Source organism: Echiichthys vipera (assembly GCF_963691815.1).
Source record: "Echiichthys vipera genome assembly, chromosome: 17".
In the NCBI taxonomy this organism is placed as follows: domain Eukaryota; kingdom Metazoa; phylum Chordata; class Actinopteri; order Perciformes; family Trachinidae; genus Echiichthys; species Echiichthys vipera.
Window position 1 is genome coordinate 19762749 of NC_139842.1, and position 21956 is coordinate 19784704.

The window sequence follows — 21956 nt, forward strand, 5'->3', positions numbered from 1 at the left end:
TTCTACTGTATCACTTTTTGGACAGTGCTTAGAGTTGTACGGACAATAGTCTTACAGATTTGGGTCCAGAAGTCAGTACTGGGAGAGACAGGTCCTAGGTACTTACTATTCTGTATATTTTAGACTTTAATACTAATGGAGGAAGTCGAGTATTTTCTAACAGGTTTTTAACCATGGCCATAATCACTGATGAACTGTGGCTTGCCAGATGTATGTGAACAGTATTGTCGGGTCTGTTTAGACATAAATCAATGACTGTGCTACTTCTGCTAACCTTCAATTTTACTTTGGCAATAGACATTGGACTATGAATGATGCAGTTGATCAAAATATTTGTCACGATGAAATGTCCCTCAAGGTGCTTTTTAAAAGCATGGCAGCCTTTTATTTTAACTGCATTAGGCAGCAAAAAGAATGTATTCAACTATAGCGACTGAGCAGGCAACAAAACGGCTCCAAAGCTATTTGAGATTTTAACGTTCCTGCTGATGCTTGCACAACAACACAGAGTGCACCTTCAAGTCTCTGCTGAAACAAACCAGACAGCTTTGAGAGAAGTGAACACATTTTTCACACAGCTTCGAGGTAGATGAGACTGACGGTAATGGTGCACACAGTCATATCAGCCTGGGTCATAGATAGAGCCATACTGTTGAGTATGAATTTATATTGTATATGTATATATATATATATACTGTATATATATGTTCTTACCGACACTCACTTGGCTCTAAGGACTCTACAGACCTTAAATGACTATAGGTTGCCAAAGTCATTTCGTCATGAAGCCTTATTACCGTTTCCTCACTTGGATACATGAGTAGTACCCTAGGACACTGCCTTGTGCAGTTAACGCGGTTCGGCTCTATGTGAACCAAGAGTGGTGAAAATAAAAGGGAAGAGAGCTGCATAGAAAACAGGCTACGAGTGCTGGATGTTCCAGAAGAGCCGGTCATATAATTCCCCCAAAACTCTTGGTTGAGTCCAAATGATAATCTGCGACATGTGCTAAGCTGCAGTGCCAACAGGAAGGAGATGTGTTTTAATTTGACTTAAATATATATATATTTTCCGTCCTATTCACAGCGAGTTCTCCTGCTGTTAACCGTCTTTCAGATAAGATAATTTTGTCTTTTATTGTGAATTTACAGCTCTATGAACAATTAGCCTTGTGAAAACTGCATGAATGTGCACAGATCCGACTGCTGCAAGTCTTTTTTTACAACTGATTTAGATATCTTGTAAAGCTCCTTAATGTTGACTGCAATTCATTCAGAACATACACGTGTAAACTATCAACAGAATAAAACAAACAATATCAAATTATGAAAATCTGTTCATGTATATCAAGATCCTTTTGACATGTCCATTAAACATATGGCCCTAAGGGCGCACTCACACTGTCCATCCGTACCGTGCCCAAGGACGTTTCTCGGCTAAAGTCTAGTTCGTTTGACCAGTGTGAGTGCAACCGTACGCTTGCCGTCCACGGCTCATTTGGGAGAGGTGGGCTTTTGTAAAGCATGTTTGCACATGTACGAGCACGAGCAAGGGGGCCATACATCGGTTCTGACGTCATTTTATGTGCGCCTGTTCGGACATAGGAAAAAAGAAGGACGGACCATGCGCTGACATTTAAAACAATGGCGGCGAAAGGTTCACGTTGATGAGATGCGGAGATGGAGTGTTTACTGCATCTATGGTCAGATGAAAATATTCAAAAAGAGTCAGACAAGAGGCACAAAAACCCAGAGGTCTATGGAAAGATTTGTAAACAAAGCGACGCATCACGATGACGTCAATCAATGCGTGTGACGTGTTGCGTGATGACTCATAGGCAGCAAGAAGCATTCGCCGAGCCCAGGTAGTGTGAGTACAGACGAGCCTGGAGGGGGGGACAAGTACCCTAAAGCACGGGGCACGGGACGGATGGACAGTGTGAGTGCGCCCTAAGATGGCTATTTTTCTAAATGTATCTGACCCGATCCTTTGCGAACAGTGTCAAACATTACCAATGAAAGGTTGCGGGAGTTGATGAGCAATGCAAATGACAATAGTTGACCTCTAAAACTTTCTTTAGATGTTTTCTTATCCACATGAAGTTGCTCAGACTGCTCAACTTGGGATTGATTAGAAGAGAGAAAGACAGGCGCAGTGTGCAGTTGGCAATATAAGCACTTCAAGTGTGCAGTGTGTTATAAAAGGACAGCTGCAACTGATATTTTTATTATTATTAATAAAGCAGTCAGTTACCTTTTCAATTAAGTATAAGAAACAAATATTTCATATTTTTGTTTATTTTTATTGGTTTCATTCCCAGTGCGGAGGGGTTTGTGCTCATTCTGAATGGCCGTGTTCATCTGGTCTCTGCTGAGATAAAAAAATATTTAAATTCAGAAGCAGACTCTCGGTAGAATAGTAACTGACATAGATTATAATGTACTGTTGCACCGCCCTACACTGATTAAGGTGCACACTCAAAAGGCAAAAAACGTAGGCTCTTTCTCAACATGTTCTCTACAGTGGGCTCTCGGATGGGTTGACAGACAATTGGTGCAAATTAGTATCTCATTAAACCTTATGAGCTTTCCTGAGACTTAGCTTATGAGCCATGAGAGAGAGGAGGAGGACAAGGCTGACTAGCAAAGAAAAGCTCACATTGGCATTAGCATTGGGTGTAAGCAGTTGTATTAGGGGAGGGTGTGATGCGTGGCCTTACACTGTGCAGATCATCTGAAAACGACACCAGGCTGCTACAGTACAACCACACGGACCTCTGCACACTTCAGACTCCTCAGTTATGACGTGACTCTGACAGACATTTCTCTGTTTTCCGCTGAGTGTACAGTGTTTCATCGCTGCAGCGTTTCAGTGTTTACACTGTACAAGGCTCTCACGTTCAGCCTGCATGCATGCATGGGGTGCATCTGTCCAAAACTATCTTCGATATACCCACAAACGAACCTTATCTGTGACAGATGCAAGCCTGTCGATGCAACACTGATTAACATTTGGCTCTGTCCCAACTTGGAGGAGCATTGGAAGGCCATTTGCTCTGCACAGTCTAAACAGTTAAAATCGATTCAAACCCTCTTATGCCACTGTCTGGAATTATTCCAGAAGGGATGTTGTTATCTGCGGGGACAGGGAGGCCATAAAGCCGCTGCCTTTACTACCATCTTGGCACACAGCCTGATACTTTTGAGGTGGAAGGAGGCTGCCCACCCTCAGTCTACCATTGGACAAATGATGTGTTGCTGAACCAGAAGCTTTGAAAAAGAAAAAAAAAAGATAAGATATACAGTACATTACAGGTTTCTGAAAATAAACTTTAGTTAAAATGTGGAGATCGACCTTGAAATTATTTGACGAATCCTGTACACAAGTGCAGGAATACCTTGACACATAAGCATAAACACTACACTTTTGCTTTCGCTCCAATTTTTCATGAGCTGAAATCAAAGATCTAAGATTTTTGGGGTTTTAGACTGTAATTTACGTTTAAAAATTTTGGATTTCAATAAATAAAAAGGGTTTTTTATCAAGAAATATGTATTTCCATAAAAAATAAAGTTATTTTTTGTATTGGTTCCTATTAATAGATTAGTTTTCTGATAGATTAGACTTACTATACGCTCCCTGTTCAGCACCAAAATACGCACAGACACAGTTAATAACTAGCTGGTGAAAATAGCATTCAGCAGTAAAAATATTTGGAGATAAACACATTTTTTCACAATTCATCAGGTGGCCACAAACAAATTCTTTTGTGATCTTCAGTCACGAATGCGAAAAAGCTCTGACTGTTTATGCCATGCAGGCGTGTGTGTGTGTGTGCGTGTGCGTGTGCGTGTGCGTGTGCGTGTGCGTGTGTGTGTGTGTGTGTGTGTGCGTGTGTGTGTCTTATCTTGTGACATTATTTTCCATACAAGCTATTACCCCGTCAGAACTCCTTCAAGGTTGATTTATGGAGAGCACAAGGAGTCGTTTCTTTGGCATCCTGACAGGCAGTCCTCTGCCAGAGTGAATGGCAATCTTGATAATCAATTCATTAATTTATCAAATAATAAATGTATGGCAAACATTTTCTGCTACCACCTTCTCAAGTGTGACAATTGTTGCTTTTCTCTGTTCTGTTATTTTGCTATATCATCGTAAACTGAACACTTTGGATTGTTAGTTTCTAAAACAAAAGTTCGAAGGCTTATCAGATGCCAAAAAGTCCAACCGCAACCAGGGTTTTAGAATTAATGAAGTATGAAATAAAATATTTCTCAACATGAAACAAATTTTAACATATTTTGTCTTAAAATACTAAATACTGGAAACAGAATTTCAAATACCTGGCATGTGGACAAGCTTTTGGATTTATTGAATGTAAAGATGCATTATTTGACAACATGCTAATTACAAGGCCTTAGTTGGAAAAAAACTATTTTGATAATCAATTAATTGTTTCAGTCATTTTTAAAACAAAAAAGCAAAACAGTCTCTGGTTTCAGCTTCTTAAATGTGATGATCTTTTCTTTCTAATAATACCAAGATCTTTGAGTTATTAGAACGATAAAAAACATAAAATAAGGAACCGAAAGACGTCACCTGAGAAGGCAATTTCCCAGCTTGGGATCAATATAGTATTTCTATTCTTTTCTAGAAGAAGAAGAATTCATTTTATTTATCTCGCAAGGGAAATTCATTATTTTCACTCTGTTATTATTATTATTCAGGTTTCACACACACAGGCCCGAAATACACACATGCACAAACAGGACCTATATACATGCAATTAATGGAGAGATGTCAGAGCGAGGGGGCTGTCAATGGCTCAGCGCCCCGAGCAGTTGGGGGTTCGGTGCCTTGCTCAAAGGCAATTGGGCAGTGCCCAGGAGATGAACTGGCACCTCTCCAGCCACCAGTCCACGCTCCATTCATGGTCCACACATGGTCCACACAGGGCCTCGAATCAGCAACCCTCCGGTTCCCAGCCGGGTCATCTATGGACTGATATTCAATATTTTCTCACATTTCTAATAGTTAATTGTAGCCCTAAAACAAAAATGTAACAGACTGTTTAATAAAAATAATCACTTGTTGCAGCCGTTTTTTCCTTTTGTAACACACTTTGCAGTGCTTATATTGCCAGCTGAACTTCCACACACTGCACCTCTCTTTCTCGCTGTTTGTCACGCAAACAACCACACAAACTTTCACCAATTCTCCATCTTATCCCCTCACCCTGCCCTTATCATAAGGTCAGCCAGCGTGAGGCGGCACCACTTTGGGTGTCTGCGGCCTCTTCCAGCCCACTGTAACATTATCGCACACGTCCAAACTGAACTCACCCTGCTCTATTCCTCCCTCCCCGCCTGCCCGCCTGTCTGCCGGTCGACCTCATGCTGAGTAAATGTCCATGTAGATACCAGATCAAACATCTTTTGCTGCTTGCCTGCTGTCAGTGCATATTCATAACAAGTCAAACGCTACAACCGCCGACCTCGCCACATCATGGCTGATGCTGACAATGAGCTGGCACATTTGTCTCACAGGGATACACTCATCTCGTCAAAAACACCAGCCGGTATCAGCACCAGCGGTACGGGAAGTGTTGTTGTACCGTGACATGATAGAGACAGTTACTAATGGTACTAGTCGCCCTACGGTGCCGCATGTAGTATCTCACGATGAAATTTGGCTCCAGATACGTGGACACCCAAGCAAACACTCATTGAATAATGAATGCGGAGGGAAAGTGAGGCGGCATCTACCAAAGCAGAAGTGAGCATGAATGCTGAAGGAGGGAATGTAAAAAAGACAGGAGTGGCACAAACTTAGCAGGATATTAAACTGAGGAAGACTGACAGACGTAAAAAGAAAATGTACACAGTGAGAACAGAATGAGTGAGGGAAACAAGTCAATACATTTCTTTGCACTGCTGTTACTGCCGCTCATTTATATGCAATTTGCAGCAATAATAGCTATTTTGCCCGGCCTTTTTATGTTACTGATTAACTGATGAATGTTTCCTTTAATGTAAAAGCTTCATCATTCTTGTAGTTATGATGCAGAGCTGTGAGAAAGGATTGGGCTCGGTAAAATATTCATACAAATGAGCTCTCAAAGGGTATGCCCAAGTGCTGGTGTGAAAGCACACGCTGGCCTATCATATGGAAGGTCAGAAGTTCAGATTAAGGTTGAGACAGCATGTCAAACAACATCTGAGATCAGTCTGTCATCAGAGATCTTTGTTTTCACCATGATGTTGAGCAAACATAAGAGCATTTAATCTGACGGACACTTCAAATTCAGTGTCATCATCACCCAAACTATTTTTTCCTCTAAGTGAGAAAATGGGGACATGCTGCCTGCTGCGTGTGCCATTACTGTTGTGTTTTTATACTGCCATGTTGTTTATCTCTGGCGTCCCCATGGTAACAAGGTTTATGTAGCTGGTATGTGCTTTCTTTACAGGCTGTTCACCCGGAGGGGAGGACTGGGGAGTCAGCGGTAGAGAGACGAGGACTTAGGAGGCAGAGAATAGAATAATACAAGGTCCATTCATTCAGCTCTTTGTAATTACAAAAACATACATTTAGCACTTTTCATGCAGGTTTTGCTTTATTTCCTCCTCCCTGCAGCTACCAACCCACAGAAGAGAGCAGCGAAGGGTCTGGAAATGAGATATCACTAGTCACACTAGTCTCAGCAGGACAAAATGATGTGTTTTGACAGCAGTAAACATCAAGTTTGGGAGTCAGAGTAAAAAGTAGAGCTGGGTATCGCCACCAATTCTGATTCTATTTGATTCAACATCAATTTGTTTAGGGATATGTCTTGAATATGAACAAGATTCTCAGAGAACTAATGCTGTAAATTGTACAAAGAACCCTCTAACCTGGTGCATTATTCTATAAAATATTAATGATTATATTAAGAATTGATCCCAAAGCAGTTATTGTATTTTTATTTAACATGAACATACTACTGCAGTGAACACAATGAAATGCAACTCTACACACAGTCCATCCGGATACAGATGTACGGAGTGTTATTTAGTGCCCTTCCTGATAAGCTAGCATGACACGGTGAGATCCTTAGATTGTCCTGTTTCATATACCAACTGATTTATCAAATCATTCAAATGAAGAACGAGTTTAATCTTTATTCACCCATGGTAAAGAGCAGATTTTTCTCAATACACACTGCTGACAGATGGACCAGAATGCAACACAGCCACAAAAAATGTTGTGTTTTAAATCTGAGGTATTAGATTTACAAGCTGGTTACATTTTTACATGCCCAATTTTGAATAATTACATTTTTCTTCTGGATGGATGGATGGATGGATGGATGGATGGATTCTGGTCATATTTTACGGTGATGGATATAACCCAACATACCCAACATACAATAAAAAAAAAAGAAAGACCCAGACAGAGAAACAATTCAACTTGTCTGTGATTTCAAGTCATGCTGTCCTGCACACGAGTGTCATTTTGACAAAAAGGGCACACAACTGCCTGACACCGAGATGAGATACTTTCCAGCAGGACAGTAGTCGTACCTGGAGACAGGGAGGGCGGCGGCGCAGACAGGTGGAGCTGCTAAAGGGATATCTTGACATTTAAAGTTTTAGTTTGGGATTTCAGCTGGCTGGAAACTCACATTGCAAGGTGAAACAAACGTATCCGTAATGCAATTGACTGCACCTCTTCAGATATTCTCTGCATTTTCCCAATAAGAGGGAACAGTAGAAAGCAAAACCTCTAAACTCTTTCAACAATGTGAAGCATCCTAACTTTTCGTGGAACTTAAGGCTTTACTGATTAAATAAATGGTTCATGGGGTATACATTATACCTACACTCTCAAAATATGACAAGTGCTCAGATGAGCATATCCAGGTATCCATTTAAACAGTGGTCACTTTCCATTAAAGCCGCCTAAATCTCTTCAGCTCAGCAAACAGACCCGAGACTGCACACAGCTCCCAGGTGAGTCTGAACGTCTGAGATCAAAAGAGCTCCTGGGCAGCTTTTAGAGATTAAAAAGAGAAAGACAGGTGGACAAAAAGGGGAGTCTAAAAGAGTCTGTCAGCCTGTTTAAAGAGGTCGTGTGATTTATTTTCCCCAACACCAGCGAGTCAGTTAGATTTTAAGTAAACTCTTATGTTCAGGCAGCTGATCAAGGAACCTGACAGAGTCAAAAACCACTAAAAATAAAATGTCAATTCAAAGGCACCCGCCCACACCAGCGTTTTCTGACAACAGCCAAAACCATTCTGTGAAGTCCCTTTCTTCACATAAAATTCAGCAGAATTAATTTAAAAAATAAGTGCTCAGTTAATTTACCACTTGTCATTATGAAGTAAATGTTGAAAGCACAATGTAATGGCTTTAGAAAAATGACAACCAGAGTTTGGGTTGCTTCCCTATAAGCCTGGCTTTCACCTTCTGCCACCGGGTACGAACTCCCGGCAAAATGTCGACTCGCTTTACGGCACAAAGGAAGAGGAAAGTGCTTGAGCTGTGCCATGTCAATGAAGGTAATAAAATGGAAACACAGAGCATTCGTAGTCTGAACCAAGACGGCAAACTATTTAGCCCTCCACATTGACTCAGCTTCACTACTTCCTTCTCTAACATTTCACAATAAACTGCATCACTGCTTACCAGAGAGCATTTCACAGGCAACCCAACAAAACAGCTTACAGAAGCCATAGTCAGGTAACGTTAACGCAAATGATGGGCGGTGGAACATCCGGAGTGCGTGGAAACTGTCATCTGGCAAAAGAAAGAGTTTGGAAACAATTTCAGTGTGTCCTGTGTTGTTGGTGATGTAAGATCCCTATCCTGCCGTCTTTGCGTCAGTGGCACCAACAATACCCCTCGCCTCACAGGTTAAGTATCTAAATGTAAGTTTAATTCAAATTGTGAGGTTGGAGAGCTTTAGAGCAAGTCACTGTATTCTCATTAAGCCCCAGAATGCTGACCTTCGTGTCTGCAGAGGTAGGTAAACAAAAGGAGGATTTCCTAAGACGATCAATAAAGCATAAAAGATCATTACCATGCATGAACTTGGGTTTCTTGAAAGACCGACTACTGATGCCAACAGCTTGCAATTTTTATTCTGCAGCATCCAGACAGCTAGAGAGAATTCAAGTTAACCAGCCAGTTGACCTTTGATTTTATAACCATTAGTCAATATCTGTTGAAAGCGACTGACGGCTAATGCATCATGCAGCTGCAACACACGCAAAACAAACCAAGACTGACTGCATGTGACAGCACATTACAACACAAACCCACACACACTTGAAAATATAAACATACCCTCCAGCACATTAAAACACACACACAGACACCCACTTGCATCTCCTCTTCCTCTTGTGGCCATGATGAAGTAGTCTCCAGACAGGCTGCTGAGGTAATGGGCCGTACTCCTCTCATCTCTTCTTGCTTCCTCTCCTCTCGTCTCGTTGCAGGCGTGAATGCAAGCCAACATCAAATCATGACTTCATGTCCAGACTGCTCCTCTCCTCAGTCAGTGACACAGCTCTCTATATCTGCCATAAACCTCCAATTTTATGTCTTGCTTAAGAACCCACTATGTGATTAACTAGGCCAGGAAATAAAATATATATATATTAGGATGTCCTAAGCCGAACTACAGGGGCTGATCCAAGCATTTTTTTGATGGATTCGTATTGACTATATAAAGCCCTATCTGTTTCCAAACCACTGTTCAATCGCACTGCACTCCATTAACTGCACAGATAACGTAATTGAGCGCACAAAATAATTGAACGCACTCAGCAAAAAGGTTTTATGTCTATTTCTGCAGCAGTTTGAAGATGAACCACACCTTTGAAGTTTTGCTCTTGGTTGAAACTGTACGTGAACTTGACATTTTGTTAATACTGATCATAAAGAAAGTCTTTCCAAATGGCCCCCACTGTTTCTCCTGATACAACTGATCCATACAAACACTTGTCTCTCCATGAAAAATAATCATCACTTTTAAGTAGTTTATTTATGTTGTTTTAGTGGAAACTAGATTAATTGTCTGTATGTAAAACCTGAGCCAGACCATAAAACAATGACCGCAATCACATCAATACAGAATGAGTAGTAAACATCTGAAAAAAAAAAAAGAATTAAAAAAATGATTTGCACTCATCGGATCGGAAACCCCTAATGGCCAATAAGCAAGTATCAGAATCTGTGTTGTAAAAAACTGTATCCGAGCATCTCTGAGGACAAGTTTGATATCTAATATGCTATATCATAGAGCATACTATAGCCATTTAGCTGTGGGACATACAAATTGTTAGGTAAATACTGTGCAAACAGCAAAACGATGTGTGTCTACAGAACAGAACATCATAACCTGTCGAAAGAACCAAAAGCTTGTATTTATTCTCAGGTCAGATTTGAGCCCTCCATTTTTTACTGTTAGCGCAGATAGTTCTGATTTAAATGATCGTTTAAACTGTATTTTATTTAAGCAGAGTTCTTGTAAGGCTCCATGTTTAGACAACATCCATCAGTACAGGTTTATTTATATCTTTCAAAGTAAGATATTAAAGTCAAAATATGCCCTGCCCCTGATCTTGAGTGGGAGAAAAAAGTCCTGATCTTACCTAATATATATAGAAAGGTAAATATCCATTAATTCAGTGCGTGCTTTTTGTTCTATATAACGCACATCCTTGACACATAAGTCAGAAAACATGAAGTCAGAAAGTGAGAAAGAAGCAAATGTAGTCACAAACAATCATTTTCACTATTCCAACTTGACAAACAGGAAGAGGAGCACTGCGTTCACTGGCTTGTGGTTTTACTGTTAAGTCCCTAAACTTCATGGAAAGCTGAGGTCAGGGCAAAAGAAAACACTCTCTGCTGCTTTCTGTACACCAGGCATCTCCAATCCTGCTCCTGAAGGGCCGCTGCCCTGCATGTGTTAGGATCCTCCCTGCTGAAAGGCACCTGAGTCTAATGATCATCAAACCTGTGATGAGCTTCAGCTGCTTGAAGGAGCAGAGCATTAGACTCCGGTGTGCTGGTGCAGGGAGAAACCCAAAACATGCAGGGCAGCGGTCCTCCAGGAGCAGGATTGGAGATGCCTGGTTTACACTGTTAGCTCGTAACTTAGTCAAGTGTGCAACATCATTTGGCATTTGTGTATCCTATTCATGATTAAAGCTCTGGAAATGGATGAAGAACATGATGTTTTTTTCTGTTGGACGGCAAACAAGCTGCATTTCTCTGTTTCAACACGTCAACCAAATTCATAATTTCATTAATCACGAAGGCAATCCTCTCCAGTACAGCTCAAAAGTAGCATCAGTTGTTTGAGGGTGAGGAAAACCCTTCATGGGGGAAAATTACTGCTCCTTTAAGCCTCACAACACACACTATATCACCAGCCTTCCATAATCCACCGCTGCAGACAGCTGCAGTGTCTACCACATAAGCACCATCCACACTGAGCTGTCTGTCTGTGGCTGCACTACAGTTTTTCTTCCAAGCTGGTTAAATAGCACAGGTTGCTGCTGCCTCTCCGGGGTGTTTCAGAGAGGCGTGCTTGTGGGTGGCAGCGGTCCTTTCCATGCCCTTTAAGAGACTCAGGCATTGTGCCTGCCGGGAACGTAAAATGCCATGGTAATGCCACATTAGTGATTAATACAGTACATCTACTAAAACCTAATGTGATGCACTGGGTTTTCAAATGTTGAGAGATGAAACTGAAAGTGATAAAATGCAGTTGTAGCAGCCAGAGGAGAAGGAGGGGGGAGGACAGATTAGATAGCACACCATCCTCCCTGATGGGCGACTGACAGTAGCCTTGTGCTGCTCTGCTGGTGAGAGCGAGGAAAATCAAGCCGTGCAATAATAAGGCAGTGGAGTGCTCAGGCCACAGGTTGTGTGTAATGGCTAATTACTGTTGCTGTAAACAGCCAGCACCATTACCTTTGCGATGCTGTTCCAACAAGGGTCTGGTCAGAGAATAGACGAGTGGCCAATTAGTGTGATACATAGCTCAGGGTCTGCCTGCTATCAGGTTTCACATTGAGGCAAAGGGCACACTCACACTGGTATTCACACCATGCTCAAGCACAATTCAAGGCTAAAATCTATTTGTTCGGCTGCGAGAGGTGGGCTTTTTGCACATGTACGAGCATGAGCATAGCAGGTGGTCCTGATGTCAAATTATACGCGTAAAAGTGTTCGTGGTGGTCTGACGCGGAGGTGGAATCTTTGGTCAGATGGAAATATTCAAACGCACTTGGACAAAACGCACAAAAACTCAAAAATGGATTCATATACAAAGCAATGCATTGTGATTCATGCCGTGTGAGTGCAGCTCGACCCTGGCCAGCGTGGGAGTGGGAGGGGGGGCATCGGGCTTAAGCACGGCACAGATCAACCAGGCCAAGTGTGAGTGCACCCTTCGAGTGTGATGGGTCCTCCTTGGCCCGCAGTGTTCTCGGGGTATTTATATTTATGACTGCAGCATGCAGCAAGTGCAGGTCAGACACACCGAGCTGATTCTCTCTGGCAGACACTGATGTGGTTTGTCAGCGTGATCAATCAGCATTTAATCGTAGTTGTAATCGCACACGACAAAACTAACACAGGCAAGTAAGGTCCACTAATAGGTATGATCTACTCCCACTGACATCATCACACCGTCTTAAGGTAAGGGGGATATGGTTAAAATCAAAATCACGACAGAGTTTACGGCAATACAATAAGGCAGGCAGATCCTGACGCATCACATGATCAATCGAGGTAATAGATAACTGTAGATGACCGTCTAAACAATAGCAATACATGACATTTGGTCTTTGCTCTTTCAGGCAAGGTGGCCCACATTCGTTACTGTGATTAAAAAAACATTTTTGATAAGGATCCCTTATATTTCATAATCTAAGAACTGTGTACAGGTTATGTACAGTACTGGTAAGTAATGGCATGAAAAGTTAGTTAGTTACCAATATTATCACCAAAAAATCTAATTGACTGTTTCATTTATGTTCATTTTATTTTTGACAAACTGTATTTCATTGTTTAATGCAGCACAAAGCAAAATTTGAACAAATGTTTCTTATCAAAATGCAAAACTGTAGGTTTCATCAACATGATGAAAAAAAAAGAAAAAGGCTGAAATAACAAAAAAGAGGGCTCAGTATTTCGTTTTTGGTGAACCAAGCCTAGCGCATTCTACCCCTACACCCAACTTCCTTCTCAAATGTAACAATTTCAAGTTTCTTTAAATACTTTAATTATTTATCAGTTACTTTTAAGAAAAACGAACCACTCTTCATTAACCAAAAATAAAATATGTCACCTTTAAAGCTGGTTCCTGTGACTCCCTTTATTAACTTCTTTTAAAAACAATCCATCAGTGCTCGTGTGATTCACTACCGAGCCTGTGCTAGACGCCTGTGCCAGGGTCCATGCCGGTGTATTTCGCCTCTTATTGATCAAAAACGGCAATCATCAGCAACGCCACTGATATGAATGTTTGAAGCAAAAAATGATCCATTGACCGCATTTTCATAATCCAGGTCTTCGACTGATCGCGGCGGCCCTAAGGTATGGTACACACCACGTTTTATATTGAACACCACAAATAAATTAAGCAGCACTGTGCATTTTTTGCACATTGCTGCTTATTTTTCTTTTATTTTTTGTTTTCAGACGTGCTCAAATAGTAACAACTTAAGCGGTCTGCACATTTGAAAAATGCTAAAGAACTATCAGAGGCGGCACATAACACATATAGGTGGAAATGTGCACCCCGATGCTGCCGTTTCCCTTTTGTGCAGCGCTCTGCTCCAGTTCCATCAGTCACATCACACTGACTCCTGTGTCCCGCAATCCTCCCTACGGTCATTCATCACAATGTCAGTCAAACGCTGACTCGGGTCCCTGGAGTATCATGTTAACGTTCCTAACGTGTGTGTGTGTGTGTGTGTGTGTGTGTGGGTGTGTGTGTGTGTGTGTGTGTGTGTACTCATTCATGTATGCATATATTTTGGTGTGCATGTGTTTGAATGCATGTCTGTGCCTGTTCATGCATGCGTTGTTCTATATTGGGTGTCCTTTTTAGTTTTTTTTTGTCTTTCCTTTCAGAAGGCGGCAGAGATATGAAGGTGTGTCGCTGCAGTGACAGAGAGAGAAGAGACGGAGCGGGTCGACAGAGGAGTGGGAAGAAGTCAGCAACAGGCAGAGGGCAAAGAGGATGACAGTGCCTCCTAGTAGCCTCTCTGTCAACATGATTATCTCTGAACTAAGCTTGGGGTCAAAGGCGTGTCACACAACATGCAAGATGGTTACTAAGGAGACTCCAGAGAGACTCATTGGGCTGTGTGGCAAGGCAGGGAAGCTATCTTTGTATAAACTCCCTGCAGATTCAACAGAATGAAATTATGAAAATGTACTCCTGGCAGACTTGTAGCTTTACTGCAGCTCACTGCACTACGGATCAAAACTCCAAGAGACACATCCGTCTGAAGGCATGACTAGAAAATCACTACGGCCAACACGTGACCCGCCATTGTTGTGTTCCAATTAGAGTCTCTGCATCGAGTATCTCTCAGGATGAAACGTGAAGATATCAATCCAGCAGCAGAGCTTTAACGTCTTAGGTTACATAAAGCTGAGGTGCAATAATGCTGTCGATGTGCTCTGTTAATGACAACAGTGTCTATTCTCTCTCAAAAAAAAATCAGGTCGGATCCCAGAGGCAGCTCCATGTTGCGGTGTGTGTCGTGCACGCTTCGCTGGTCAGTTTTGAGGCCGACAAACACCACAACATCTTGTTAATACAGATCTGTATCAGCTGCAATCTATGTACAAGCTTTAAATAGAAAGGCAGGCTGCCAGTTAGGCAACGGCCCATTACATCACCTTGTGCCATGATATATGCTGTATACAGCGGAGACAATGAAGGAAAACAAAAAAACTGACTTTCCACTATACCATGAGGTCATTGTTTGTTTTCCACTCATTTTGTGCTGTGCAGTACAGTGAACAGAGACATTAGAGCTGAAACGATAAGTCGATAAATATCAAGTATTTCAGTCCTTTTTCAACAAAAATAGCAACAAATGCTACATAATTCTCCAGTTCAAACTTCTCAGATGACATGAACTGCTTCTTTTTTCATATGTAATGGGATGAGTGCAATATGTTATCGACTTTTGATCACACAAAGCATGATATTAGAAGATGTTGGTCGGGGTTCTGCCCAGTTACAACGGATAAAAAATTATTTGCAAAACAATCAAAGAAAATAATGGCCAGTTTGACACTTAATAATCTCTTTTTGAATCTTTTATACATCCATGCTCTTAGTAGCACAGAGCATTGTAGAAAAACTGCCAATACTGAGTACTGTTCTCAAGAAACATCCCATCTCTACAACCATGATCTAATTGATCACGTCACATCAATTTCAGGAATAGATATCTCCCATTAACAGTTTTACGCATTTCATACTGATATTTTTAGCTCTTCAAATTAACAGCTTTCAGTATTTGAACTTAAGTGGCTCACGCAATATAAGGTATAGAAAGTTAGTGACATTAATCTAATGCGTCAATGTTGCTCTAAATTTGAACAAAGACACTAAAAACATGTGCAGCGTTTGTCTCCACAGCAAACAAAAGGTGTTGATTAGAAATCTAGATTTAATCTCAGAGTTGTAGCTATTAATAACTTTTGTTACTTGTAAATGTGGAAAGCTAAACTGATTTATATTCAATAAGGAGTTTGACAAGAACTGGACCTGGTCATAGTCACATGAGGGATTGCGGTGCAGTTGTTTCAAAATCAATCTGCACTTGAACGGCAATAATAGGGAATAATAATGCAACACCGACAAATCTAATGCAGACTTGGTGTTCAGTGTGATGGATTACACAACTCTAGAGTCTGCCAACAGTCTTAAGCAGCAGAATAAAACTCTAATAAAAGAAATATTGCAATATACTGTACATGATTTGTGATCGTAAGGTAAACTTTGCAAAAGTACCAGTAACAAAGTCCTTCACAAGACTTAACCGTGGCGTCTCAGAGGGTCAAGCTATTCTTGTCCCGTTTGTCACTGAAGACGGGGTTTTTACTCACATGTCAATTTTCTCAACAGAAATACTAATTATGTACTTTTGTTTAATTATGTAATTATGTATACTTTTGTTATGATTTGGGACTATAAATAAAATTGAATTGAATTAATTCTTCAGCAGACCTTTTTCTAGGACCTAAATTGAGTATAATTTAACAAAGTATTGAAAATAGTTTTAAGTAGTTTGTGATCATTATGTGTTCAAGACAGACGCTGGAAGGTGGTTTCAATTGTCGGGAATTTATTTATAGTGGTCAACCGATATGGAATTTTTTAATGGCCTTTGATAAAAAACAACAATTTAATAATAATAATAACAACAACAACAACAACAACAACATCCCGGCTGGGGCCTTTCTGTGTGGAGTTTGCAGCTTCTCCCCGTGTCTGCGTGGGTTTTCCCGGGTTCTCCGGTTTCCTCCCACAGTCCAAAGACGTGCAGGTGTTAGGTTAATTGGTGACTCTTAAATTGCCCTTAGGTATGAATGGTTGTCTGTCTCTGTTGGTCTCTATGTGCCCTGCGATAGACTGGCGTCCTGTCCAGGGTGTACCCCGCCTCACGCCCGATGTCCCGCGACCCCGACAGGGACAAGCGGTTGAAGATGAATGAATGAATTTACACTTAATTGTTATTGTAGCATTATCACTGTTTAGTCTGTGTTCACTTGTAGGCTGTAACTTGCGGCATGGTTTTGAAAATGCAAAGTTGTGGTGTTGACAGCCCCAAAAAGGCCTCACAGTTACACTTACATACCGTCCCACGATCATCCCAAATACCAAATGTGTTAAAGGTTTTACTCGCTGGGAGCAGGGGTGGAGGCTGGGGTCGCCCACAAAATAGTTCTTTGAGCCCTGTAAGCTAGTTTAGCTGCTTAAAGGCTCGCTATGACACGGACATCTGCCTGTAAAATTGCAAAACTGACACAAAGGGGAGCACTTACTTTGTTTTAACACAGTCATAATTGACAAGCCTGCCTGCAGATGTGTCTTTTTTGTTAATCTGCTTTGTGAGTGCAGGCACCAGCCAATGCTGATTATCTCAAAGATAAACCAGTAGGTTTTCTTCTATCGACCAGTACTCCCTCCTGGCTACAGAAGTGCAGATAAAACTACTATTTTTTTTTTTAATTTTAGTTTAAGAAGCTCCACAGTTTACAAAAGACATTTTTTTTCAAAGTTCAATAAGTGTAAGATGTTTCCAAAGTCAGTGAGCAATCGTATTAAATAATCCTGATCTCAATATTGACCAAAATAATGCAGCAGCTTTAGTTTGCAGTGTGCTCTTCACCCACACTCTGATAGACATGGTTAACGATCTGTTTGATGGAGTCCAAGTCTGCAACAAGTGGGTGTTCAGAATTCTCTATTAGAGTCAAAAACAAAGTTGTGCCAAAACTTTCTTGCTTTGATCTGCCAAAACCTATTTGCTGAAACATATAGGCCTTAAATCAGTGCAACAAAGTAGACTGCATTTCAACAACGCCACCCAGCTCTGGTCATCAGGTTTTACAAGCACAGAACAAATGAAACAACAGGGTGCGACACTCAATAGCAAGGCAAATTAGAGGGAGAGATTAACACCAGCAGCCATCCAAGTAATGGGTCATTCTGGCTCCTCTTTTTAACCAGACAATCCAGCAGGTACACAAACATCATTTGAAGGCTCTGAATTGTTATTAAAAAATAAAAATAAAAACTCAATGGCTTGAGAAATAAAGACAGGGATTTAGGGGAATTTACTATTCACAATGGCCCGAGACAAAACAATTACTTTCCTTCAGTGAACAAAACACTGAAGACCTGTTGCAGAACTGTATATGCCAGTAAGCACAATGTTATTATGTGAAGGCTGAAGACAACAACAAGACCACGGCAGAGAATACATTTGCAGAACAAAGCTTGAGAGCAAACCTGTGCAGCCACACACAATAGTCCCGGGGAGAAAAACCCAGCGTAGCAGCGTGGGAGGGAAAGAGCAGCTATCAGCATACATCTAGTCATGTGGCTGGTGGGAAGAAAAAAAAATCATCCATCTCTGAAAACTTGCAAGACTCAGACCGCGCAACCTGAACACCTCACAGGGAGTCCTCTAAGGGCTGGGATTCTGCAGAAAGGCTCTGACCCCAACAGAGCTGACATTTGAAAGAAGACAAGGGAGCACTCACGGTTTTGAAGTCGCTGTGGCTGCACTCCTGGCCTTGGTAACGGCAGTAGAGCATCATCTCTTTGAGGTCATGGCCGACCCTCTCAATGAATTCCTTCATGCTGAATGCCTTGGGCCTGTAGACGGTGAAGTTGGCTTTTTCCTGGAGGAAAGCCAGCACGTCAGGCTCGGCCAGGTGCGGCTGAGGGATGGTCAGGTGCACATCCAGCAGGGCCAGCAACTCCCCAGCGTGGTACAGATCATTGCTCGTGAGGCGGCTGAAGCGGTAAGCGTTAAGGTTACAAATGGTCACAGCAGGAAAGACCAGGCTGCTTGACACCACAGCATCCACGCTGGTCACATGAGGGTAGGAGAGGAAATAAGCCAGGCGCTCTGCACTCTCTAGGGCTAACAGTCCCAGACAGGCCAGCAGAGCTGCAGCCCAGAACAAGCGGCGCACGCTGGGCTGACCATAAGGAAAGATGAAGCGCAGGCCATGCAGCGTGCTGGAGTGAGCGAAGGCCTGCCAAGAGGTGGGGTGCAGGCTGGAGCTCTCCTGGCTCCCCTGACTGCCACAGCTTTCCTTCAGATCCATCATCAGACCTCCAGTCCCTCAGCCAGGGAGCCCCTGGTGCACTCACACCTGCACAGACAAGAAGGAACATTAATAAAAAAAACTTCACATCCCATAATCATATTGAGCACATTGACAAAGCATGAGAGCAGTCAGAGAGAGAGCAATCAGAGAGAGAGAGAGAGAGAGAGAGAGAGAGAAGAAAGGGATGGAAAATAGAGGCATCAAGAGCGAATGACAAAAAGGGAAAAAGTACGAGGCAAAAACTGAGCCCTGCAGCAACTCTGATAGAAAACATGATAAAACACAGGAGACATTTAAAGCAAAACAACAACTGAAAAAGAAGAGGAAGTATACATAAGGAGGCAAAGAGCTCCACAACCCAAATAACTACTACAGAGTTTAAAAGACAGGAGAAAGATGCTCCCTTTAGGGCATCCCTCTGCCCTCCACCTCCACTCTCAATCACTCCCTTGGGCTGAGAGTTATTGTGGCTGCCAGCCTGCCTGTGGCTCTTGTTACACCCCCAACACCACACACGCACTCTACCCAAATCCCAAACTGCCACCCCCCCTGTTCCCCATCCTCTGTCGCCCTCTGTGAATGCTCAATTTCATTGACAAAAATCCCAGAGGTAAATCTTCTGTGACACCCGGAGCAAGAGGTGACAGTCACTTAAGCCGCAAGCCAATCAAAGCTGCCTTTGTGTATTTAACGTCCCGACTCATATCCATTCAAAAACACACACACATAGACACACACACACGCATGAGTGTGCACACAAACTGAAACGCACACACACATACATCCAGACTTCTCAGGATCCCCCGCGTGCCCAACTAATGACAAGCCTAAGCACCTCTGTCGCCTAGCGAGAAGACATCCAGCCGGCACAAGTGTGTGTGAGTCTGAGAGCGCACGTGTGTCCGTGTGTGTGAGAGAGAGAAAGAGAGAGAGAGAGAGAGAGAGAGAGAGAGAGAGAGAGAGAGAGAGAGAGAGAGAGAGAGTGAGGGAGGGAGAGAAGAGAGAGAGAAAGAAAGAGAGAGAGACAGAAAGAGAGAGAGGGAAAGAGAGAGAGAGCCGTTGATTATCAGAGCCGCTGGTTAGTCTTGCATGCCGATCCAAACTCCTCCCGTTTTCCTCTGGCCAGATACATCCGCTTTCCCTTCTCTTCCCAGCTCATCTGTGGCGTTGGTGAACAACAGCAGAGACGAGAGGCGCACACACCAACAGACATGCTCGTACAGAGAGGAGAGAGAGGGGAGAGAGAGGGACGAGGGGGTGGGGGGTGAGAAGAGGGAAGACGGTGATCTCCTTTGCTCTCTCCACAGCAAAGTCTCTTACTGAATAGGTTTCCTTCCCCCAGCACAGCCACCTTACCCGTCTAATTTATCTCCAGTCTTTGATTTTCCACATCTCGTCCGTCACAACAAACAGACTGATGGATTGATGCAAAACGGGAGGCTGTCGAAGAGACAGATAGTAGAGGGGGGAAACAGTGGTCAGGCAGAGGGGTGGAGGGTGGAGGAAGGGGGTGCATGTCATGGGAAGTGAAGCAGAATCAGAGATGGAGGAGTAGAGGAGGTGGAAGGGAGGGATGAGGATAAAAATAAGATAGGAAAACTAAAAAAAGAGCGAGCAAGAGAGCGAAGTGTGGTCACACAGGCTGCACGGCAATGTCACACACGGAGGAAATTAATTCAGACACATCACGTCACGTTCACAGGAGAGGGATGCAGCTGTAAAGGGTGTCGGATGTAATGAACCACTGAAACTGTGCACCTAGTGTGCTGTATATCTGTTCTTTCTTTTATTTGTGTAAGTAACAGTGTGTTCATCACTCAAGAGTCAGTATGTAAGAGATTCGAAGGAGAGAGGGTGTGGAAGGCAGTTAGAGGTAAATAAAGAAAGGTGTGAAAGTATTAAACAGTGGAGAGAGAGAGAGAGAGAGAGAGAGAGAGAGAGAGAGAGAGAGAGAGAGAGAGAGAGAGAGAGAGAGAGAGAGAGAGAGGGAGAAAATTGTGTCAGTGTGTGTTTGTGAAATTCGGCAGGTTGTCAACATTGTCCTTAGCAAAAAAAAAACTGAATTTTTCCTCAATCTTTCAGGTGAAAGAAAAGTGAAAAACTTGGATTGGATTAGGGCAGATATAGAGAGATATAAAAGTGAACAATGCTGAATTTCTTTGGCTGATACCCACACTTGAGTAAAAGAAATATAAGGATCCCTGAAAGTGGGAACGGGCAACTTTTTCCGCCTCTAGCGTTTTCAAGTGGTATTAATGTTGGTTCCACTGCGGCAAGGACAAACGGATACTGATCGCTTTCCATTTTTCTCAGAGCCAACGTACACACTGCATTTAATTCCAAACAAACTGCATAACGGAGACGATGGTAAACATATTTCACATGAACAAATAGCGTTAGATCGACCCCGTCGGCCTGACTGATTCATTGCTTAGTCACATTGTTGGCGGGAGCAGCGCGGCAACTGTCCAAAACAAGAAACAACTGAAAGAATCCCATTTTGAACTAAAAACCCAGATCTCAGCGCTACAATAAAGGCAGAGTCAAACACCCGGTAATATAAATAAGTAGGCAGGTTTTGTTATTCCCTCATTCAGCTTATTAGAAAGAACTGTTTTCATCCCTCTCCCTGCTCCATCAACAGGGCTCCTTTTCTTTACTAACGTTTCCTGGCGTCCAGTTGGTCACCGCCATTTGCACTACCTGCAAGCTATTTTGTTGACTTGTAAGCTAATTTGAGTTGCCTCTAAGCAAAATACTCTGTGGTAAACGGTGATGCAGTGTTCTCGGGGATTTTATTGTGAAAGGTAAGACTGGAAGTAGCGGCAGCGGCAACGGGCGAGTATCATGGACGTATTAAGAGAAATTGAGGATGCAGCAGCCTGTTTTAAATCAGAGGTCTGGCAGCATTTTGGTTTCCTTTAGTCTGAAGGTGAGAAGATAAGAGACCAGACAAAAACAGGGTGATAAACTACACAAACTGCTCAACCAACATGATGCAACAACACCACAGTGAGAAGCTCCGTTCACCGATACCTGAGGGTCAAGTCCTACGAAAAGGCCAAACCACGCTGACAAGCC

General features: G+C 42.4%; 1 protein-coding gene across 1 annotated transcript in view; it reads right to left on the reverse strand.

The window, feature by feature from the left end:
* Nucleotides 1–18872, reverse strand: part of asic2 (acid-sensing (proton-gated) ion channel 2) — a gene marked incomplete at its 5' end in the record, with an annotated part of 352313 nt that extends 333441 nt beyond the window's left edge. Inside the window, one exon of the mRNA XM_083930594.1 lies at nucleotides 18300–18872. Coding sequence (XP_083786720.1) covers nucleotides 18300–18872 — 573 coding nt within the window. The remainder of the gene's footprint in view (nucleotides 1–18299) is intronic.
* Nucleotides 18873–21956: the final 3084 nt, after the last annotated feature.